We start from the raw sequence: 18,758 nt of genomic DNA, 5'->3' as shown, positions 1-18,758 counted from the left end.
AACTTATAGAAAGTTGGTAGATTTATTTGTTTTTTTAGTAGATTAAGAAGCAGTTGGTAGAGTTATTGAACGTATGGTAGACTTCTAATGAACTTCATGTGGTAGATAAAATAATTTTGGTAATTTACTCAGATAACCTCGATCTGGTACACAAATGTGGTGCTTGATGGTAGACTTGTTTCTATGGTAGAAATTATTCACAAAGCTTGAGGTAGACTTAATTGTAAATGTGTTTGGTAGACATTTGAAATTTTTAGATTGAAATTACTTTTTTTGTCCCTAAATGTATTCTGCAATCTACGAAAAAACCAGAGGTGTGGTAGACTTGTTTTGGGTGTCGTATGTTAAACATGTTTCGTATGTATGGTAGGCTTGTTCCAAGGTTATATTTGAGTTGGTTTTGTTACTATTGACGTTTTCTTTGCACGAGTTTGCTGAGATTACACCGGTTAACTGTGATTCGATCACAGATGATTATTGGTTTTTATGGTATAGACGCCACAATCAGTGGTCAAAAATTTCTAACATTAATATTTTTTTATGATATATCTTTTCTCTAATATAACTTTGCTTTTCATATTAACCTTGAACATATATGTCCTATTAGTTTACTTAAACATTTATCTTATTTTCTTTTTATTTTTATCTGTAATAACCATCTTATGATCTTTTGATTTTTATTTGTGAATATTTTGTTACATTTAACTCTATTTACATAAAGCCTTGAACATCACAATGTCAAATTATTTTGGTCATGTGTTTTGGTTAAAATTTCATTCACTTATGATATTTATCATAGTGAAAGTAAAGAAAATAAATTGGATTGAATAATGACATTACTAGCAAATGTGGTAAAAAGATGAAATGTTTGGGTCAATGTTTTGCAACAAATATAATTTGAAAACAAAGATATCATCATTTAAAAACTAATTAGCATTTTTGCAAATTCAAATATAGATATACCATCAATTCAATAATAAATCTACTATCATTTCAAAACAAATCTACCAAATACAAATATACAATTCATAGTATAACACATCGGATCGATGCTGGATATCCTATCGGAGACTTGTTCGCCTTTGCAAAGCTTATAATCTGTCAGAGAAAAACAAACAAATGTCATCTTTCATATATAGAATTCAAATATATACGACTGATAAATCTACCATAAATAACTAATAAAACTACCAAACACATCATTTTTCAAATAAGTTACCATCAAATGACTAATAAATCTACCAAACCACATCGTTTTACAAATAAGTCTATCATCAGATGACTAATAAATCTACCAAACCACATCGATTTTAAATAAATTTACCATCAAATAGCTAATAAATTTACCAAACCACATATCATTTTTCCAAATATATCTACCATCAAATAACTAATAATCTACCAAATTACATACCATTTTTCAAATAAATCTACCATCATAGGTTACAAATTTTACAACAAAAAATAGAGTCTTTAACATTCCTCATCGGAAAATCTTTTTCATTCACCGGAATCTCGTTCCGTTGAAGAGAACCACAGATTAAACAAGTTATTTGCAACAACAACACAAAATTAATTTTTTCTGTCACCACCAATCGCCGCATCTCTGTAGCTTATCGTCGATATTAGATCCAAAAACCCAGATCTAAAAAAAAAATCAAAGACTTCGAAAATGAAGAAAAAAAACTCACGTATTAGCATAATGAATTGTAGAAGCCATGGGAAGATCTAGATCTCCAAGCTTGGAAATGTTGGAGGCTCCTTGATACAAAAAATCGGTAGAGCTAGTTGTGTTTTTCTCGATCTGAAACATCGATGCTTTGAAGTTCATAAAGAATACCTATTCATACAAAAAATTTAACAAAACAAAATAAAAGACACTACAAGAAAACATCACTAATTCCTACGATATATATCATCAAAAAATCGTAGGAAACGAACTTTTCCTATCAATTTCCTACGAAATATTTTCGTAGAATCTATGCCGTCGAAAATTTTAAATGGTAGGAAAATCGTAGGAAATTTCCGCAGGATATTCGTAAGAAAATTTCTACCAAATTACTTCCATTTTCCTTCGATTTAATTCCTTCCAATTTCTTATGAAAAATTACTCCTATCATTTTCTACCACTTTTCAAATTTTGTAAAAAAAAAGTAATTTTATAAAATCAAAAAATAAAATTAATTTTCAGAAATAAAAATTAAATTAAAAGATGAATTAATTATTAATTCAACTATTAATATATATATAGATAAGAAGAAAATTAATTTAAGGGAAGATGGAGCCTCTTATATATAGCATAGCTTCACCATGTAAATGATCCCAGGTTCTCAATGTGGGACAAATCAAAAGTTGAAATGTTCCTACCAAATTCCTACGATATTTTTACAGATCATATTTCATCAAAAATTCATAGGAAATTTTTGACGAAATACCAACCAACATAATGGTCAATTGGGCCCTACCATTTTCTTTCCAAATTCTATTGATTTTTTTACGAATATAAATGTGGTCGGTTATGGGTAGGAAATATCATACCATTTTTTGACGCTTTATTTTCATAGGAAATTTCCTACCAATTTCCTATCACTTCTATTTTTCGTCATAATTTCGTAGAAAATTGGTTATAAAAATTTCCTACCAAATTTTTCGTCAAAATTTTCATAGGAATATGTGATGTTTTCTTGTAGTGAGATAAAGAAGAGAGCAAGAGAGGAATGGAAATGTTAAGAAGAAGAGCAGTTCCATGGGAGAAAGAGAGAGAAGAAGATGAATTAGGGTTTTCTGTTTTTTCTTATTGGTTTTGTAAATATTTTTTTAAAGATTTTTGTTTCGTTTAAAAAACAGTTTTTTCGTCAGAAATACTTTTTTTGAATTTTTTTTAAATTTTTTTTTTCTAAATTAAAGTTTTTTCAAAAAAAAAAATTTATAAGAAAAACAATCATAATGGCATTTTCGTAATAATATTTAACATCTGGACAAAATTGACTTAGACCAACTTTATAAGGTTAGTCTAGTTTTTTGATGTAAATCACATTTTGGAGTTAACTGTAATTATTATATTTTTAATTGTTCACAATTATGAAAAAATCTGATGTTTTCAGCAGCAAACAAAATGAATATCATATTATGAAGGGGTAATTAGCGAACAATGTAAGTATTATTAAGTATCTGAAACACATGTATCTACGAAATGGTCCTTGCTTTGTATCACTTCTCCGACTACATTTACCTTTCATGAAGTTGAATAAGAAGTTGAACATAGTGGAGGTCCATTTAGTTGTTTTAATGTTACATGTGTAATGGCATGTGGTTCCTTTCCTTTGATGCGGCTAATTTGCTTCTCCGGCTACATTTACCTGTTTTGTTTTCTGACTATACATATATATATTTGGATAGTCAGAATCGACTGAGCAATTTTTTCTTGGCTGAAGTGTAATCGTGTGTTCCCGAAACTTATATGTCTCCATTATTCAGTAATACATTCTAAGTTTGTTTGGAATTGTAAAGATGGTTGATGTTCGGATGGAAAAGCTAATTGATTTGTCTAATAGAAGAATAAAAACATGGAAGGATAAAAAGATGGGAAAGAAAAAGATGATCATGAAGATGAAGAGAGAGAGAGAGAGAGAGAATTAGAAGAATAAAAACCGGTATAAGAAGACAAAGAAAACCTCTAAGACCAAAAAAACAATCGTAAGAAAAGAAGAAGACGATGATGGAAAATTAAAGAAGAAGTCGAAGATGATGAAGTAAAAGAAAGATCGGAAGGAGAAGGAGAAGGTTACAAATCAGAAGAAGAAGAAGACAATGAAGGAAAAGTAAGAAGAGAACCCGGAAGAATAATAAGCTGGAGAAGACAAAGACGAGGAATAAGTAAATTTGAAAGATATAGAAGAGGAATAAAAAAGAAGAAGCCAAAATAGATGAAGAAGTTGGAAAACACGATATAATGAAGAAATAAAATAAAAAAACCAGAAAAATAATAAGAAGACAAATGAGACGAAGATGTTGAAGTAGAAAAAGGCGAAGTAGAAGTAGAAGAAAATTGGATAGAACACGAATTGAAGAAGGATAAGACAGAGAAACATAAACACGGATGAAGAAAAAGTACAAAGAATGCCAGCAGATGAAAAATAGGAAATTGAAGAAGGTAAAGATGAAGAATGAGACAAAGAAAAACCATAAAGAAGTCATAAAATATGAAGAAGGCAACAATAATGAAGAAGGTGAACTAAGAAGAAGAAATATAAACCAGAAAGAAAAAGAAGAAGAGGTCGGAGAAGACATAAATGATGAAGAAGTTAAATTCTATAAAAAGGATGAAGAAAAAAGAAAGCAGAAGAATACAACGGGGAAAAAGATGAAGAAAAAAATAGAAAGAGAATTAAAAAGTTAGAGAAGGCAAAGATCATAAGAAAAAAAGGTGAAAGACGATAGAGAAAAGAAAAAAGTGAAAAAGAACATAATTTAATGATTCTTTATTCTTAAATATTCTTAATCGGGGATAATATATATTAAATAATAGTTATATATATATAATAAAAAAACTATGTTGTAGTCTATATAATAATTATATTTTTAATGCATTATTTTTTTCAAATTTAGATCTAAAATTTTAGTAAGTTCTTTTATGCTTGCTTAGGAGAAATATAAGAACCAACAAGAAGGAGAGACAGTTTAGCGAAACAGGAAGAGAGTTCCAACGATGAAGAGAGATAGCCATTTCTAATTACAATGTTTGAACAACAAAACATTATTATTAAATTATCGAGCAATATGAATTTCATTTGTCAATAATACAACCACATATGAGAAACACTGTGTACAATCATATGTAGATGAAGATAAGGATTGTTGCTGATGAACATGAAGCATTTTTTTGGTGTCTTATTAATAATGTTGGCAGAAAGCATTTCATTTCAAAACAATAAGTATATTATGAGAGAAATGAGTAATCGAAAGTCTTGATACTTTTTATGTTATCGTATAATATATTTGATTTTTAGCGAATGAATTAACTAACTTCAGAATCGAAATGAAATTTGATGAGAAGAATATTTTAAAAAAAGTTACTAGTTTATTTGGATAATAGCTACAGAAAAATCTAATTAAAAAAAATAATCAGAAGAGGAAGTCGGAGAAAAAAACCAATACAGTAGATGAAATGGAAGATAATGATATTTCTGATCAGGATCTTCTTCTTGATGTGCCGCCTAATGGATTATTCGTGCCATTGATAAGTATAATATTTTTTAGCTATGAAGATAATGATATTTCTTATCAGGATATTCTTCTCGATGTGCCGCCCAATGGATCATTCCCTCTAGCAGATTTTCTTCACATGATATGAAAGAAGCAAAATTTCTCAAAATTATATTTACCAATATTCAATTTCTACAAATTTTGCAATCAGTTTTGTATAAATCGCATGTCCGCGTTTGGTGTGGGTCCCACCTAGTACATGATAACAGCCAATGTTCAAAAAATCGCTAGGCGGTGGCTAGGCGGGTGATAGGAGATTAGCGCCTAGGCGGATTAGTTGGAGACTAGGCGAAGCCTAGGCGTTAGCAAAATTTTTGTTAATTTTTATAAATTTTCTATCTATATATCATATTTTTTAAAAAGCTTTAATTATTTTCTTAAAAATTATTTTATCAAAATTTATGTTTGAATAAAAAAGTAAGAAAATTTAATAAATAAAATTATAGAATAAAGTTCAACAAAGAAATCAAACTAAAAATCATCAAATTCTTCAAACTAAAACAAGTTTTAATCTAAAAACTTTAAAAATATAAAGCAAAGAGAAATATATCTAACTTATTCTTCAAACACATCCATATATATCCACCACCTGCTCATTTTCAGACTCAAATTCAAAATCAATAGCTATATCATTTTCATCGTCGGAATCAATATCTTCTCTAGGCTCATCGTTAAAATTGAAAGTTGAAACTTAAAACAGAGCACAAACAAAGTAAAACAAATATGAAAAGACAAATTAAGAGAATACAATATAGTTATATAATATGTACAGATAGATAAAGAGAAGATTAAACAAACTTGTAAAGTTCAGCAATAGAGAATAATGATCGCCTCTTGTAGTTTATGAAAGTGAAGTAGCGGGGAGGAACGAGGATGATTATATTAAGTTATTAACCCTAATCCACGTTTCAAATCTTGTTTTTTTCTCTCTTTTCGGTAAACCGATATTGGTTTACTATCCAAAACCGAAAAATTTGACTGAATGAAGGATAAAAATAATTAGTATGATTTGGCCGATTTTGCCGATTTGGTCTGATTTTTCTGATTTTCTCCGACTTGGTCCGATTTTTTACTAAACCGAATTTGCTTCACTGATTTTATGAAAATCGGGTCGGCTAACCCCGACTAGCCGCCTAGGCGGCCGCCTAGTCGCCGACTAGGCCGATTTTTTGAACACTGATAACAGCAAAATGAAATTAGTTAAATTAGACAAAGCAGAAAAGTAAAAGATAAAGAAAAACCTTAATAATAGTGTATCGAGACAACGAAGATGATAAAGAAAGATAAGAAAGAAAATGAAGAAATTGGAGACAGTGGAAAGGAGTCGGAAAAAATGAAGACGACAAAAACAAGCAGGAAGAAATCGAAGATATGTGTAGAAAAAAGAAAAATTGAAGAAGAAACATATTTTAGGATATTGTTTTTTTACAATATTTTTTATCAGAGGTAACACATGTAGATACTATTTTATTTATCTATGATAGATATTATAATACAGTTTATATAATAACTGTAATTTTTTTTTCAAATTTAGATAATTTAAATATATAATTGGTTTCGTGAACATAAGATACAAGGAAATAATATTTGAAATAATGAAGCTGTTTTGATGTCAAAAAATGTGCAACTGATATGAAGAATGAGAATGAAGAGATGGCCAAGATGATTGAAAGTAAATTAAGAGAACAAAATAGGGAATAAGCATGACGGGAAATTTGTTTCTGAACTTCTACAGCTTTGTTGCAACTTTTGATAATTTTATTATTATTTTACATGTGAAAACGGACATAATAGTTCCAATGAGAGCAATAAGACATCGTTTTTGAAAAGTTGTGTATTGTAAAAGTGTTTCATCTGAATTTGATTTTGACTAAATGAAAAAAAAAACTTACAAAACTTCCGTTAGAGGTAGCATAAACAGAGCAAAACAACGATGAAAAAAACATGTTAGCACACAAATCATACGTTCTCCTTTTTATTGCACAAGAATTATTATACTACCTTTAAAAAAATTGATTTTGTAAAAATCAATACAACTATCAATTATAATTCCTATTCAAAATAAGAGAAAAAAACTATAGAAGAAGTCGAAGGATACAAAAGAAGAAGAAGCAGAAAAAGAAGACGAATAGACAACGACGAAGTCAAAAAGACAAAGACAAAGTCATAAAGACAAAGACAAAGGCAATACAAGGATAATGAAGAAGAAGTCAAAAATGATGATGAAGATGAAAGAAAATGGTGAGGAATAACAAAATCGAAAGATATATAAGAGGAAGAAGGAAAAAAAGTAGAAGTCAAAGATGGTAAAGAAGAAGAAGAAAAATATGAGAAAAAAGAAGATGAAGAATTTGGGACAGAAAAATAAAACAAAGGCCTTTAAATTAGATAATGAAGAAGAAGACGGATAAAACCAACGAAAAAAAGAATAAGGAAAATACAAAGAAAAACTAAACCAAAAGATAAAGAGTAGAAAGAAGATTATAACAAAATAGAAGACAAAGAAGAAGAAGAAAAAATCTGAAGAGGGAATTGAATTAGAAGTAGAAGACGATGAAGAAGAGGAATGAAAACATAACGAATAAGAAAATTGAAGTCAATGATAAAAAATAAGGAAAAGATGAAGACGAAGACCGAACAAAAAGAAAAATTAAAATCATACTAAAAAAATTATGACAAGACGAAAATGTTGAAAAATAAGAATGGGAATATGATGATGAATTTGGAGAAAGAGAGAGAGATAAAGAGAAGCTGAGTTAATGCTTTCAGGGACATGGAGATGTAGAGAGAGAGACAGTGAATGAGAGAAATAGAGAGAGAATAAGAGAAAAGGGAAAGAGAAAGTTAAACATTCCAAAGTACATGACACTAAATCTATGTTAGTTCGTCTTTTCTGTGTTCCTATTTTTTTATATCTGAAACACTTTTTACTTAAAATGTAGTTGTCTAAATCGTATGATATATACAACTTAGGACGAGGGAGAAAATGAGAGAATGAGAGAGAAATACTGAAACAGAGGGAGGGAGAGAGAGAGAATCATAGGGAGTGACGCATGGAGGGGGATAAAGAGAGAGTTAAATTTTTAGGTTAATGTATTTGATTGATATAAAAGATGAAGGAAAACAAAAAGAATATAAAGTACTCAGAGAGAACAAAGAAGACGAAAGCGATGAAGAGGAAGAACATGTAGAAGAGGAAGAAGATGAGGATAAGATGTGGAAAACACGATGAAGAAGATGACGCGACAAAAAAAAATCTAAAGAATAAGAAGTAAGAAAAAAACATATAAAATGATGAAAAATAAAAGAAAATAAAAGAAAACTAAGAATACGTGAGAGAAGAAGGAGAGATAAAGGTGGAAAAATATGAAGAAAGATAAAGAAAAGATGATAAAAAAAGAAAAACCAAAAGATAAATAAGAGTAAAAAAATGATGAAAAACGATTATGTGGAGACGAAGAATTCGTTTTTTTAGTTCAATTGGTTTTGTAAATTTTATACACTTATTTGGTAAGCATTTAAGTCTTTAATTTTGAATAGTGTTTATTTTTTGGATTTGTTTTATTTTATCATGTATGCCTTAAATAGTTGTTTTAATTTTCTTGAAGACAAGTTTATAACATCAAATTATGTTGGACGTTTTTAAAACCCTTATGCCCACGCTTTATGGATAACTGGTGAGTATATTGGTCAAAAGGTGTTAATCCTACGAATGTTTTTTTTCCCCCACCGAGATAAGGTTTCCTTTTAGAATGAGGCATAGACAGTTCTCTGTAGCCATCGCCTATGCAATGACTATCAATAAAAGTCAAGGACAAATTTTGCAAAATGTTGGACTGTATTTATCAAAACCCATATTTTCCCATGGAATATTTTATGAAACTATATCACGTGTTACTTCGAGAGCTGGTTTGAAGATTCTGAAAACAGATACTATAGGTAAGCCACAAACCAATACTTTGACCGTTGTATACAAGGCCGTATTTCATAAAATAAGGAAACAATAGTACATTTGATTTGTTTTGTTTTAAATATTTACTAATTAAATAGTTTGTTTTAATGACACTTTGATTTACTTATGCTTCAGAATTGATATATTTGAAATGTTGTATTAAAATGTTGAATTGGTGTTATCAGCAAATATTGATGCACATAACGATAATGGTCATGGTTGACAAAGTGACGAGTTTTTTCAAAAGTACCATGATCCAATTATCAAAATTAATGGATTTATTAATAGTACATATCACAATAACAACAAATACTCTTTGCAAGTTCAAATGTTTATATAAGACATAAGCTTTTCAACATTAAAAACAAAATTGTAATCAGATTTGTATATATCGTATGCCCGCGCTTGGTGCGGATCCCCACCTAGTTAGATGGTAAAACTGGGTTAAAATTAATATAAATATCATTTCTTCTACAAAACACTAAGAGGACAAATTTGGTTTCAATTAGCATTATAAAAGCAATTCTTCCATCACAATGGTCATGTTTATTTTGAGTTTTTCTTAATAGTATAGATAATAACGAACAAATATTCATGCTTAATTTGGTGATAGATTTTTGCATGTTAATGAAATTATTCGAAGATTAATTGTTTCAAATAGGGGCATCCATTTTAGAGAACTAAAATGAACTTAAATAAGTGAAATTTCTCAAACTAACCTTTAAGGTGACCTAAATGACAAACTTAACCTAACGTATTCAGAGCCTTACTAGACTAACCTTATAAAGTTAGTCTAAGTTCATTTTGTCCAGATGTTGAATATTATTACGAAAATGACATTATATTTTTTTTTATAAAAAACGTTTTTTTCGCAAAACAATTAATTTAGAAAAAAACTTTAAAAAAATTCTATGAAAAAACTATTTTTTAAAAGAAAAAAATTCAAAAAAAAAAATACAAAACCAAAAAAAAAAAAACTCTAATTCATCTTCTTCTCTCTCTTTCTCCAGCAGTGCTCTCTTTCTCCCATGGAACTGCTCTTCTTCTTAACCTTTCCATTCCTCTCTTGCTCTCCTCTTTATCTTTTCTTTTTTTTTAAAAAAATTTTGTAGTATGAATAGGTATTTTTTATGAACTTCACACTACAAGAAAACAATCGTTTTCCAACGGTCCATTACGACGGTTTAAAAGTCGTCGCAAACTTACAACGATTTTACGACGAATTTACGTAAAAAAAAACCGTCGTAAACTCGTCGTATAAAAACATCGTCGTAACTTCGACGTACAATTTACAACGAATTACGACGAATATACATCGATAACGAGAGATTTGATATTGAATGCAAAATCGTCGTAAATTCGATGTACAATTACGACGAATATACGAGGACTGTATATCGATGTAAAAGATACGACGATTTTACGTCGACACATAAGTTAGGTGACGAACATTTAAAACATGTTTACCTAACTAATGTAGAAGAAATATTTTATCGCATAGTCGTCGTAAAAGCGTCGTAATATTATTGTTGAATGTAAAATCGTCGTAAAAAGACGTCGTAAAACCGTCGTAAAGTCCGAAATTTTCCTATAAATAGATCTTCATTCCTTCTTTCAATCACAACACATCATCATTCAAACATAAGAACATTATCATCCTGGAGACCCATTGTAGGTCTCTTAAATTTTAGTATATTATTGTAAATCCTTATATATTGGGTTGTCCATTGCTGGAAACCCGAATTAGGAGTTATTTATTTTGAAAAAAGAAGTAATAATATTAAAAGGTTAATTTACTCCATTCACGTGGCTAGACGTGACACAAGAGACCAGCTCTCCTTTATTTTATAATCAATAAAAAGAGATAGTATTTTGACTTTATTTCAAGATATGTCTATATACGAGCTAAGAAGCTAGATGTATATGCGTAAAGATTCAGATGGGGCGTTGATAGAAGAGTTCAAGAACGGGTTAGAAATATTTATGTATCAGGCTACAAATATGGAGAAAACGAAAGATAGCGGAAAGATGTTCTCTCCTTGTTTGAAATGCAAAAATACGAGGTATACACTAACCAAAACCGTGTGGACGCATTTATTAAATAGAGGGTTTATGCCGCAATATTTTGTTTGGTATCTACATGGAGAAGGATATGGTAGTAATACTCATGGGAATGCTGGTAGTAGTAGTAATTATCAAAGTCATATTGATTTTGATGAATCGAATTATGGTCATCAGCCTAATCAGTATCAATCTGATCAAAGTGTAGATCATGATAGGATGCATGAGATGGTGACTGATGCATTTCATGAAACGCATACTGGTAATACTGTTGAGGAACCTAATGTAGATGCCAAACGATTTTATGATTTGTTAGACAATGCTAATCAGCCAATCTACGAAGGATGTAGAGAAGGCTTGTCTAAATTATCGTTGGCAGCTAGGATGATGTCAATTAAAACAGATCATAACCTGGCTGAGGTTTGCATGGATGATTGGGCTGATCTTCTGAAAGAGTATCTACCGGAGGATAACTTGGCAGCGGGAATATACTATGAAATACAAAAGTTGATTTTTAGTTTTGGTCTACCTTCTGAGATGATAGATGTGTTGACAATTGTATGATTTTTTGGAAAGATGATGATCAGCTGGAAGAATGTCGATTTTGCCAAAAACCAAGATACAGACCGCAAACTGGTGGGCGTAAAAGGATACAGTACCAACGTATGTGGTATCTCCCTATAACTGATAGGTTAAAACGGCTTTCTCAATCTGAAAGGACAGCTGCATCAATGAGATGGCATGCGGAACATACACAAGTAGATGGAGAAGTTGTTCATCCATCAGATGCAAAGGCATGGAAACACTTCAATATGGTATACCCAGATTTTGCTAAGTTCAAACGGAATGTCTATCTTGGTCTGTGCACTGATGGTTTTAGTCCATTTGGTATGTCTGGTAGACAATATTCATTATGGCCAGTAATCCTAACTCCTTATAACCTTCCTCCAGATTTGTGCATGCAAAGGGAATTTCTTTTCATAAGTATTTTGGTTCCAGGTCCAAATCATCCGAAGCGAGCTCTTGATGTATTTCTGCAGCCACTCATACATGAGTTGAATCAGTTATGGTATACTGGCGTTCGCACATATGACTGTTCTACAAGGAAAAATTTTACTATGCGGGCTGTGCTTATGTGGACAATAAGCAATTTCCCCGCTTATGGTATGCTATCAGGATGGACTACACATGGGAGGCTATCTTGTCCTTATTGTCTTCATCGAACTGATGCATTTCAGCTAAAACATGGTAGAAAAACTTGTTGGTTTGATTGTCACCGGAGGTTTTTACCGGATAACCATCCATATCGGAGGAACAGGAGGTTATTTATGAAGAACAAAAGTGTACATGTCCCTCCACCCGCAAATTTAACAGGAGCTGATATACAGGCGCAAAAATCGATCATTGGAGGGCAGAGGAAACAGTAACGCGTGGGGGGGGAAACTGGCACACTCCTGAAAATATGCCTGAAGGTTATGGAGTTCATCATAATTGGCACAAGAAAAGTATCTTTTGGCAACTACCTTATTGGAAAGATCATCTGCTTAGACACAATCTTGATGTCATGCACATTGAAAAAAAATTTTTTGATAACATCATGCATACAGTTATGAACGTAGCGGGAAGAACAAAAGACAATGGTAAGTCAAGACTGGACTTGCCTGATTTATGCAACAGAAGTGAGTTGCATCTACTGAGAAACAGGAAAACACCAGTTCCTGTATTTCGGTTGAGTGCAGATCAAAAGTCAGCATTGTTCAGATGGGTTTTTTCAGACGTTAAATTTCCTGATGGGTATGTCTCTAATCTTTCCAAATCTGTTGAGAAGGGGGTAAAGTTTTCTGGGATGAAAAGTCATGACTGCCATGTGTTTATGCAACGATTATTTCCATTTGCATTTGCTAAACTCTTGCCCAAAAATGTCCATGAAGCTATTGGAGGCATTGGTGCTTTTTTTCGGGATCTTAGTACACGAACATTATCAGTTGATGTAATATCACAACTGGCATTGAATATTCCAATCTTGTTGTACACTAATTCGTCGTAATGTTGAAATCCAAGAATTTGAATCTTTTATATCTTATTGGTTGTAAGGTATTTCACAATGTTTTTGATTGGTTATCTTATTTTATATGAAATGCTATCAATCTGATCAAAATCAAAAATTTGAAAAAAAACATACATATTTACAAGTTCATGCATGTTTTCTGAAATGTTAAGTGAAAGGTTATATATTAGATTACGGAATTTCAATATTTACTATCTCATGTCATAAATCCATCATACATGCAAAGTTGTAAACCTTTTGTTATATGTTAGGATACAATAACCTTTGCATTGTTCTTTATGCAATATCCCATTTTTAACATTTAGGGTTTAATCACTTTTTGAAAAAACTTCGTAAAACCGTCGTAATATAATCGTAACTTTACGACGGTTTTACGTCTAAGTTCTCTAAAACCGTTGTTGAACCGTTGTAACGTTTGCACCCGGATAGGCTCTTGATCCGAGGTACGAGGTTATAAATGTTTAGACGTTACGACGGTTTTACGACGGTTTTGGGTAAACTCGTCGTACAACCGTCGTAACGGTCAAACGCTCCCGTCATGACACGTGTCATGTCATGCAGTGGACCGACTGTTATACAACCGATTCGTCGTAAAATCGTCGTAACGTTACGACGATTTGACGACGATCACAAAATCTATATAAGAGACGCGAGTTTTCCCCCTTTGTCGCTCATTCTTCTCTACTCCTCTCTCTCTCTCTAAAAGCTTTCTCTCTCTAAACCTTAAACCTCTCCCTCACTCCATACTCTCCCAGCCAAATACTTGTAAGTTTTTTTTTAAAATTAATTTCATTACATATTTTTTTAGATTTAGGTTCGGAATTTAAATAGGCCCGGATTTTATAATTAAATATATGATAAATTAGTAACAAATATTTTTTAATTTTGTAGATTACGTTGATATGGCTCATCGGGCTAAGAGGTTTCACTACCAACAGCTGGTAGATTTAGACGGTACGGCCCCGTCTACCTCGGCGACCGGGTCAGTCATCCCAGAGTCCTCGGGAACACAACGGACGATTTCCCAACCGGTCGTTGTACCGCAGCCGGCACCGCCTCCACCTCCACCAGCCGAACCAGCGGCCCCCGCACCGGCCGATCCTGCTGTTCCGATCCAGCCTGTACCGTATGCCCAGTTTACGGTACATGATCTTCTATGCCAACCGGGTCGTGAGAATATGAACAAACTCGACCCGGATCGAGCCCCAGGAACATTTTGGTATAATTTTTTTAAAAATATTTTTAAATTAATTAATATTTATAATTATTTGAAATTAATTTACTTTTTTTTGTATTTGACTAGGTTTACGACCGACAATGCAGTCGGTCGTAACGTTGCAGATATCATCAAGGGGTTTTTCGTACAATCCCATACCAGCTGGAAGAAGCTGGATCAGGCCACACTTGACACAAGTGTTTTGCGGTAAGTACTTTACAATTTTGATTAATATTAAGTATTATTTTTATTTTTTACAATAATTACTAACTTTTTGTTTTTTTCCTATAGCAAAACTGGCATTGGGAAACATCCGCACACAGACGTGTGGAGACGGCCTTCAAGGAGAAGGTAAAATTCCGCCTCAACAACACTATTTCCGACTGGAAACGGAAGTGGGAGGTTGACGGCGACAAGGCCAAGCCGGCGCCTATGGCCGATACCGTCTGGCGGGGTCTTGTCCAGTACTGGTTGGATCTGCACAACCAGACTACTGCCGCCAAGTGTTCCGGATCCAGGTAACTTAATTAAATTAATAATTACATTATCTTATTTTCTACTTATAATATATTCTAATGAATATATTTTTCAGAAACGCTACTGATGATGCGGAAAATCGGAAGAACGTCCCGCACACTTCCGGCCAGATTCCTTTTGCCGGAAGACGCCTTATAATGGTAATTAACATTTAAATTATTAATTTTATGGTTTTGAAATAATTAACCCTTAGATGTCTTATAAATTTTTTCCTTTTGAATTTTTAGGTCGAAGAAAACGGGGGACAACTTCCTCCAATGACGAAGTTCTTCGCCGAGACGCATAAAAAGCGGAACATCGAATTCACGGATCCTCGGGCGGAGGAGATCTACAACGCCGCCTGTGCGCAGTCGAGGAGCGGCAGACGCAACTGACTTAACAGGCGCGTCCAACGTCTCCTAGAGGTAGTTCGGTCCAATCGACCCCGGCGCTGACCGTGGCGGAGATGGACCAGATCTTTGAAGAGGTAATTAATTTCAATTAATACATTTAATTAATGTAATTTTAATTTTAAATTCAAATTTTAACACTAATGTATTTAAATATTTTCAGGTTGCCCCTAAGAAAAAGGGGCGGGTATTAGGGATGGGATCCATCCGTGATACCCCGACAGCTACGGCGACAGGTCACGTCCGGGCCCTGGATCCGGTTATCCGCCAGGAGATCGACCAGATGCGGACCCACTACGAGACGAAGATCGACCAGCTGTACGGTCTCTTCGAGATCATGGGAGCCGACAACCCGGTGCTCATGGCGTAGTTGGACAGGCTGCGGGCTGATGGGGTTGTCGGATCGTCTGCCGGGTCATTTTCTAGGAGGCAACCACCGGTGCAGACGGACGAGGAGATGTTCCGGTCTCTCGGGGTTGATCCTCCTAGAACCGGAGATCAGGCGCCAGAAGCCTCTACCCGAAGACCCGGCAAAGAACACGTCGAAGACGATGGGGAGCAGGCCGGTGATGGGATCGACGACGTAGATTTAGATTTAGATTTTGATCTGTAGGGTTTTTTTTTAAATATTAAATTTAATTTTAATTTTCAAATTTAATTAAACTTTTAATTGTAAATTAATTTTTTTTAATTTAAATTCTAATTCGAATTAATTTTTTTTTTTAATTTTCAATTATATAAAACGTCGTATAATCGTCGTAATATAATTATTATTATTTTATAAAACCATCGTAATTTCGTCGTAAATAGTACGAGAAAATTACGACCAAAATGTACGACGACAAATACGACGGGTTTAGGTCCGTAATTTACGACGATTTTACGACGGAATGATCACATAATTTACGAGTAAATTACGACGAAACATGCGTTGTATATTTTACGACGATCTTACATCGATTTTTAACGACGACTTAACGACGGTCCAGGCGAAGACCAAATCGACGCAATTCGATGTAAAATCGTCGTAAACTGTACGACGCATTTACGACGATATGTTTCCCTCGATATTACGACGAAACAAAACCGTCGTATATTATACGACGGTTTTACGATGATTTGTCTATTACGACGATGAGTTTACGACGATTTTGAAATCATCGGTAGTCCGTCGTAATAGCCCAATTACGACGAAATAACGACCAATTTGGCCGTTGTAAAATGGTGTTTTTCTTGTAGTGTCAATTCAAAGCATTGATATTTCAGATCGAGAAAAAACACAACTAGCTCTACCGATTCTTTGTATCAAGGAGCCTCCAACGTTTCCAAGGTCGGAGATCTAGATCTTCTCATGGCTTCTACAATTCATTCTACTATTACGTGAGTTTTTTTTATTCATTTTTGATTTCTTTGATTTTTTTCTAGATCTGGGTTTTTGGATCTAATATTGATGATAAACTACGGAGATGCGGCGGTTGGCGGTTATAGAAAAAATTTATTTTGTGTTGTTTTGCAAATAACTTGTTTAATATGTGGTTCTCTTCAACAGAACGAGATTCTGGAGAATGAAAAAGATTTTCCGATGTGGAATGTTAAAGACTCTATTTCTTTGTTGTAAATTTGTAACGTATGATGGTAGATTTATTTGAAAATGATATGTAGTTTGGTAGATTATTAGTTATTTGATGGTAGATATATTTGGAAAATGATATGTGGTTTGGTAGATTTATTAGTTATTTAATAGTAAATTTATTTAAAAATCGATGTGGTTTGGTAGATTTATTAGTCATCTGATGATAGAATTATTTGTAAAACGATGTGGTTTGGTAGATTTATTAGTCATTCGATGGTAAATTATTTGAAAAACGATGTGTTTGATAGTTTTATTAGTTATTTATGGTAGATTTATCAGTCGTATATATTTGAATTTTATATATGAAAGATGACATTTGTTTGTTTTTTTTCTGAGAGATTATAGGCTTTGCAAAGGCGAACAAGTCTCCGATAGGATATCCAACATCGATCCGATGTGTTCTACTATGAATTGTATATTTGCATTTGGTAGATTTATTTTAAATGATGGTAGATTTATTATTAAATTGATGGTATATCTGTATTTGAATTTGTACAAATGCTAATTAGTTTTTAAATGATGATATCTTTGTTTTCAAATTATATTTGTTGCAAAACATTGACCCAAACATTTCATCTTTTTACCACATTTGCTAGTAATGTCATGATTCAATTCAATTTATTTTCTTTACTTTCACTTTGATATATATCGTAAGTGAATGAAATTTTAACCAAAACACATGACTAAAGTCATTTGACATTGTGATGTTCAAGGGTTTATGTATATAAAGTTAAATGAAACAAAATATTCAAAAATAAAAATCAGAAGATCATAAGTTAAAAGATGGTTATTACAGACAAAAACAAAAAGAACATAAGATAAATGTTTAAGTAAAACTAATAGGACATATATGTTCAAGGTTAATATGAAAAGCAAAGTTATATTAGAGAAAAAATATTCATGTTAGAAAAATTTTGACCATTGATTGTGGCGTCTATACCATAAAGACCAATAATCATTTGTGATCGAATCACAGTTAACCGGTGTAATCTCAGCAAATTTGTGCAAAGAAAATGTCAATGGTAACAAAACCAACTCAAATATAACCATGAAACAAGTCTATCATACGTACAAAACCTGTTTAACATACGACACCCAAAACAAGTCTACCACACCTCTGATTTTTTTGTAGATTGCATAATACATTTAGGGCAAAAAAAGTAATTTCAATTTAAAAAATCAAATGTCTACCAAACACATTACAACTAAGTCTACCTCAAGCATTGTAAATAACTCTACCATAGAAACAAGTCTACTATCAGGCACCACATATGTCTACCAAATCGAGGTTATCTGAGTAAATACCAAAATTATTTAATCTACCACATGAAGCTCTAATAGAAATCTACCATACATGCAATAACTCTACCAACTGCTCTTAAATCTACTAAAAAAACAAATAAATCTACCAACTTTTTATAAGTCTACCTCATGTAATAGTTAATCTACCACTTAACAGAATGTAATCACCAAATTTTTACTTGAATTTAAATCTACCATATTACATAAAAATCTACCACAAAAATGAAAAATCTACCAACTAGATATAACTCTACCAATTTCATAAATAATCTACCACAAAAGGAATAAATCTACCGTCACATTATGATAAATTTTCGTAAATAAATCTACCAACA

The 18,758-nt window shown here is 32.3% G+C and overlaps 1 protein-coding gene across 1 annotated transcript in view; it reads left to right on the top strand.

Annotated features, from left to right (window-relative positions):
- Window positions 1-15,473, top strand: part of LOC112087499 — a 20,440-nt gene extending 4,967 nt beyond the window's left edge. The window contains exons 3-4 of the mRNA XM_024157413.1: window positions 15,155-15,239; window positions 15,327-15,473. Of these exons, the coding sequence (XP_024013181.1) occupies window positions 15,155-15,239; window positions 15,327-15,473 (232 nt within the window). The remainder of the gene's footprint in view (window positions 1-15,154; window positions 15,240-15,326) is intronic.
- The last annotated feature ends 3,285 nt before the right edge of the window (window positions 15,474-18,758 follow it).

The sequence above is a fragment of the Eutrema salsugineum genome, unplaced genomic scaffold, assembly GCF_000478725.1.
Source record: "Eutrema salsugineum unplaced genomic scaffold, Eutsalg1_0 scaffold_17, whole genome shotgun sequence".
In the NCBI taxonomy this organism is placed as follows: domain Eukaryota; kingdom Viridiplantae; phylum Streptophyta; class Magnoliopsida; order Brassicales; family Brassicaceae; genus Eutrema; species Eutrema salsugineum.
The sequence above is the reverse complement of the archived record's forward strand: the minus strand, read 5'-3'. Positions and strand labels throughout refer to the sequence as shown.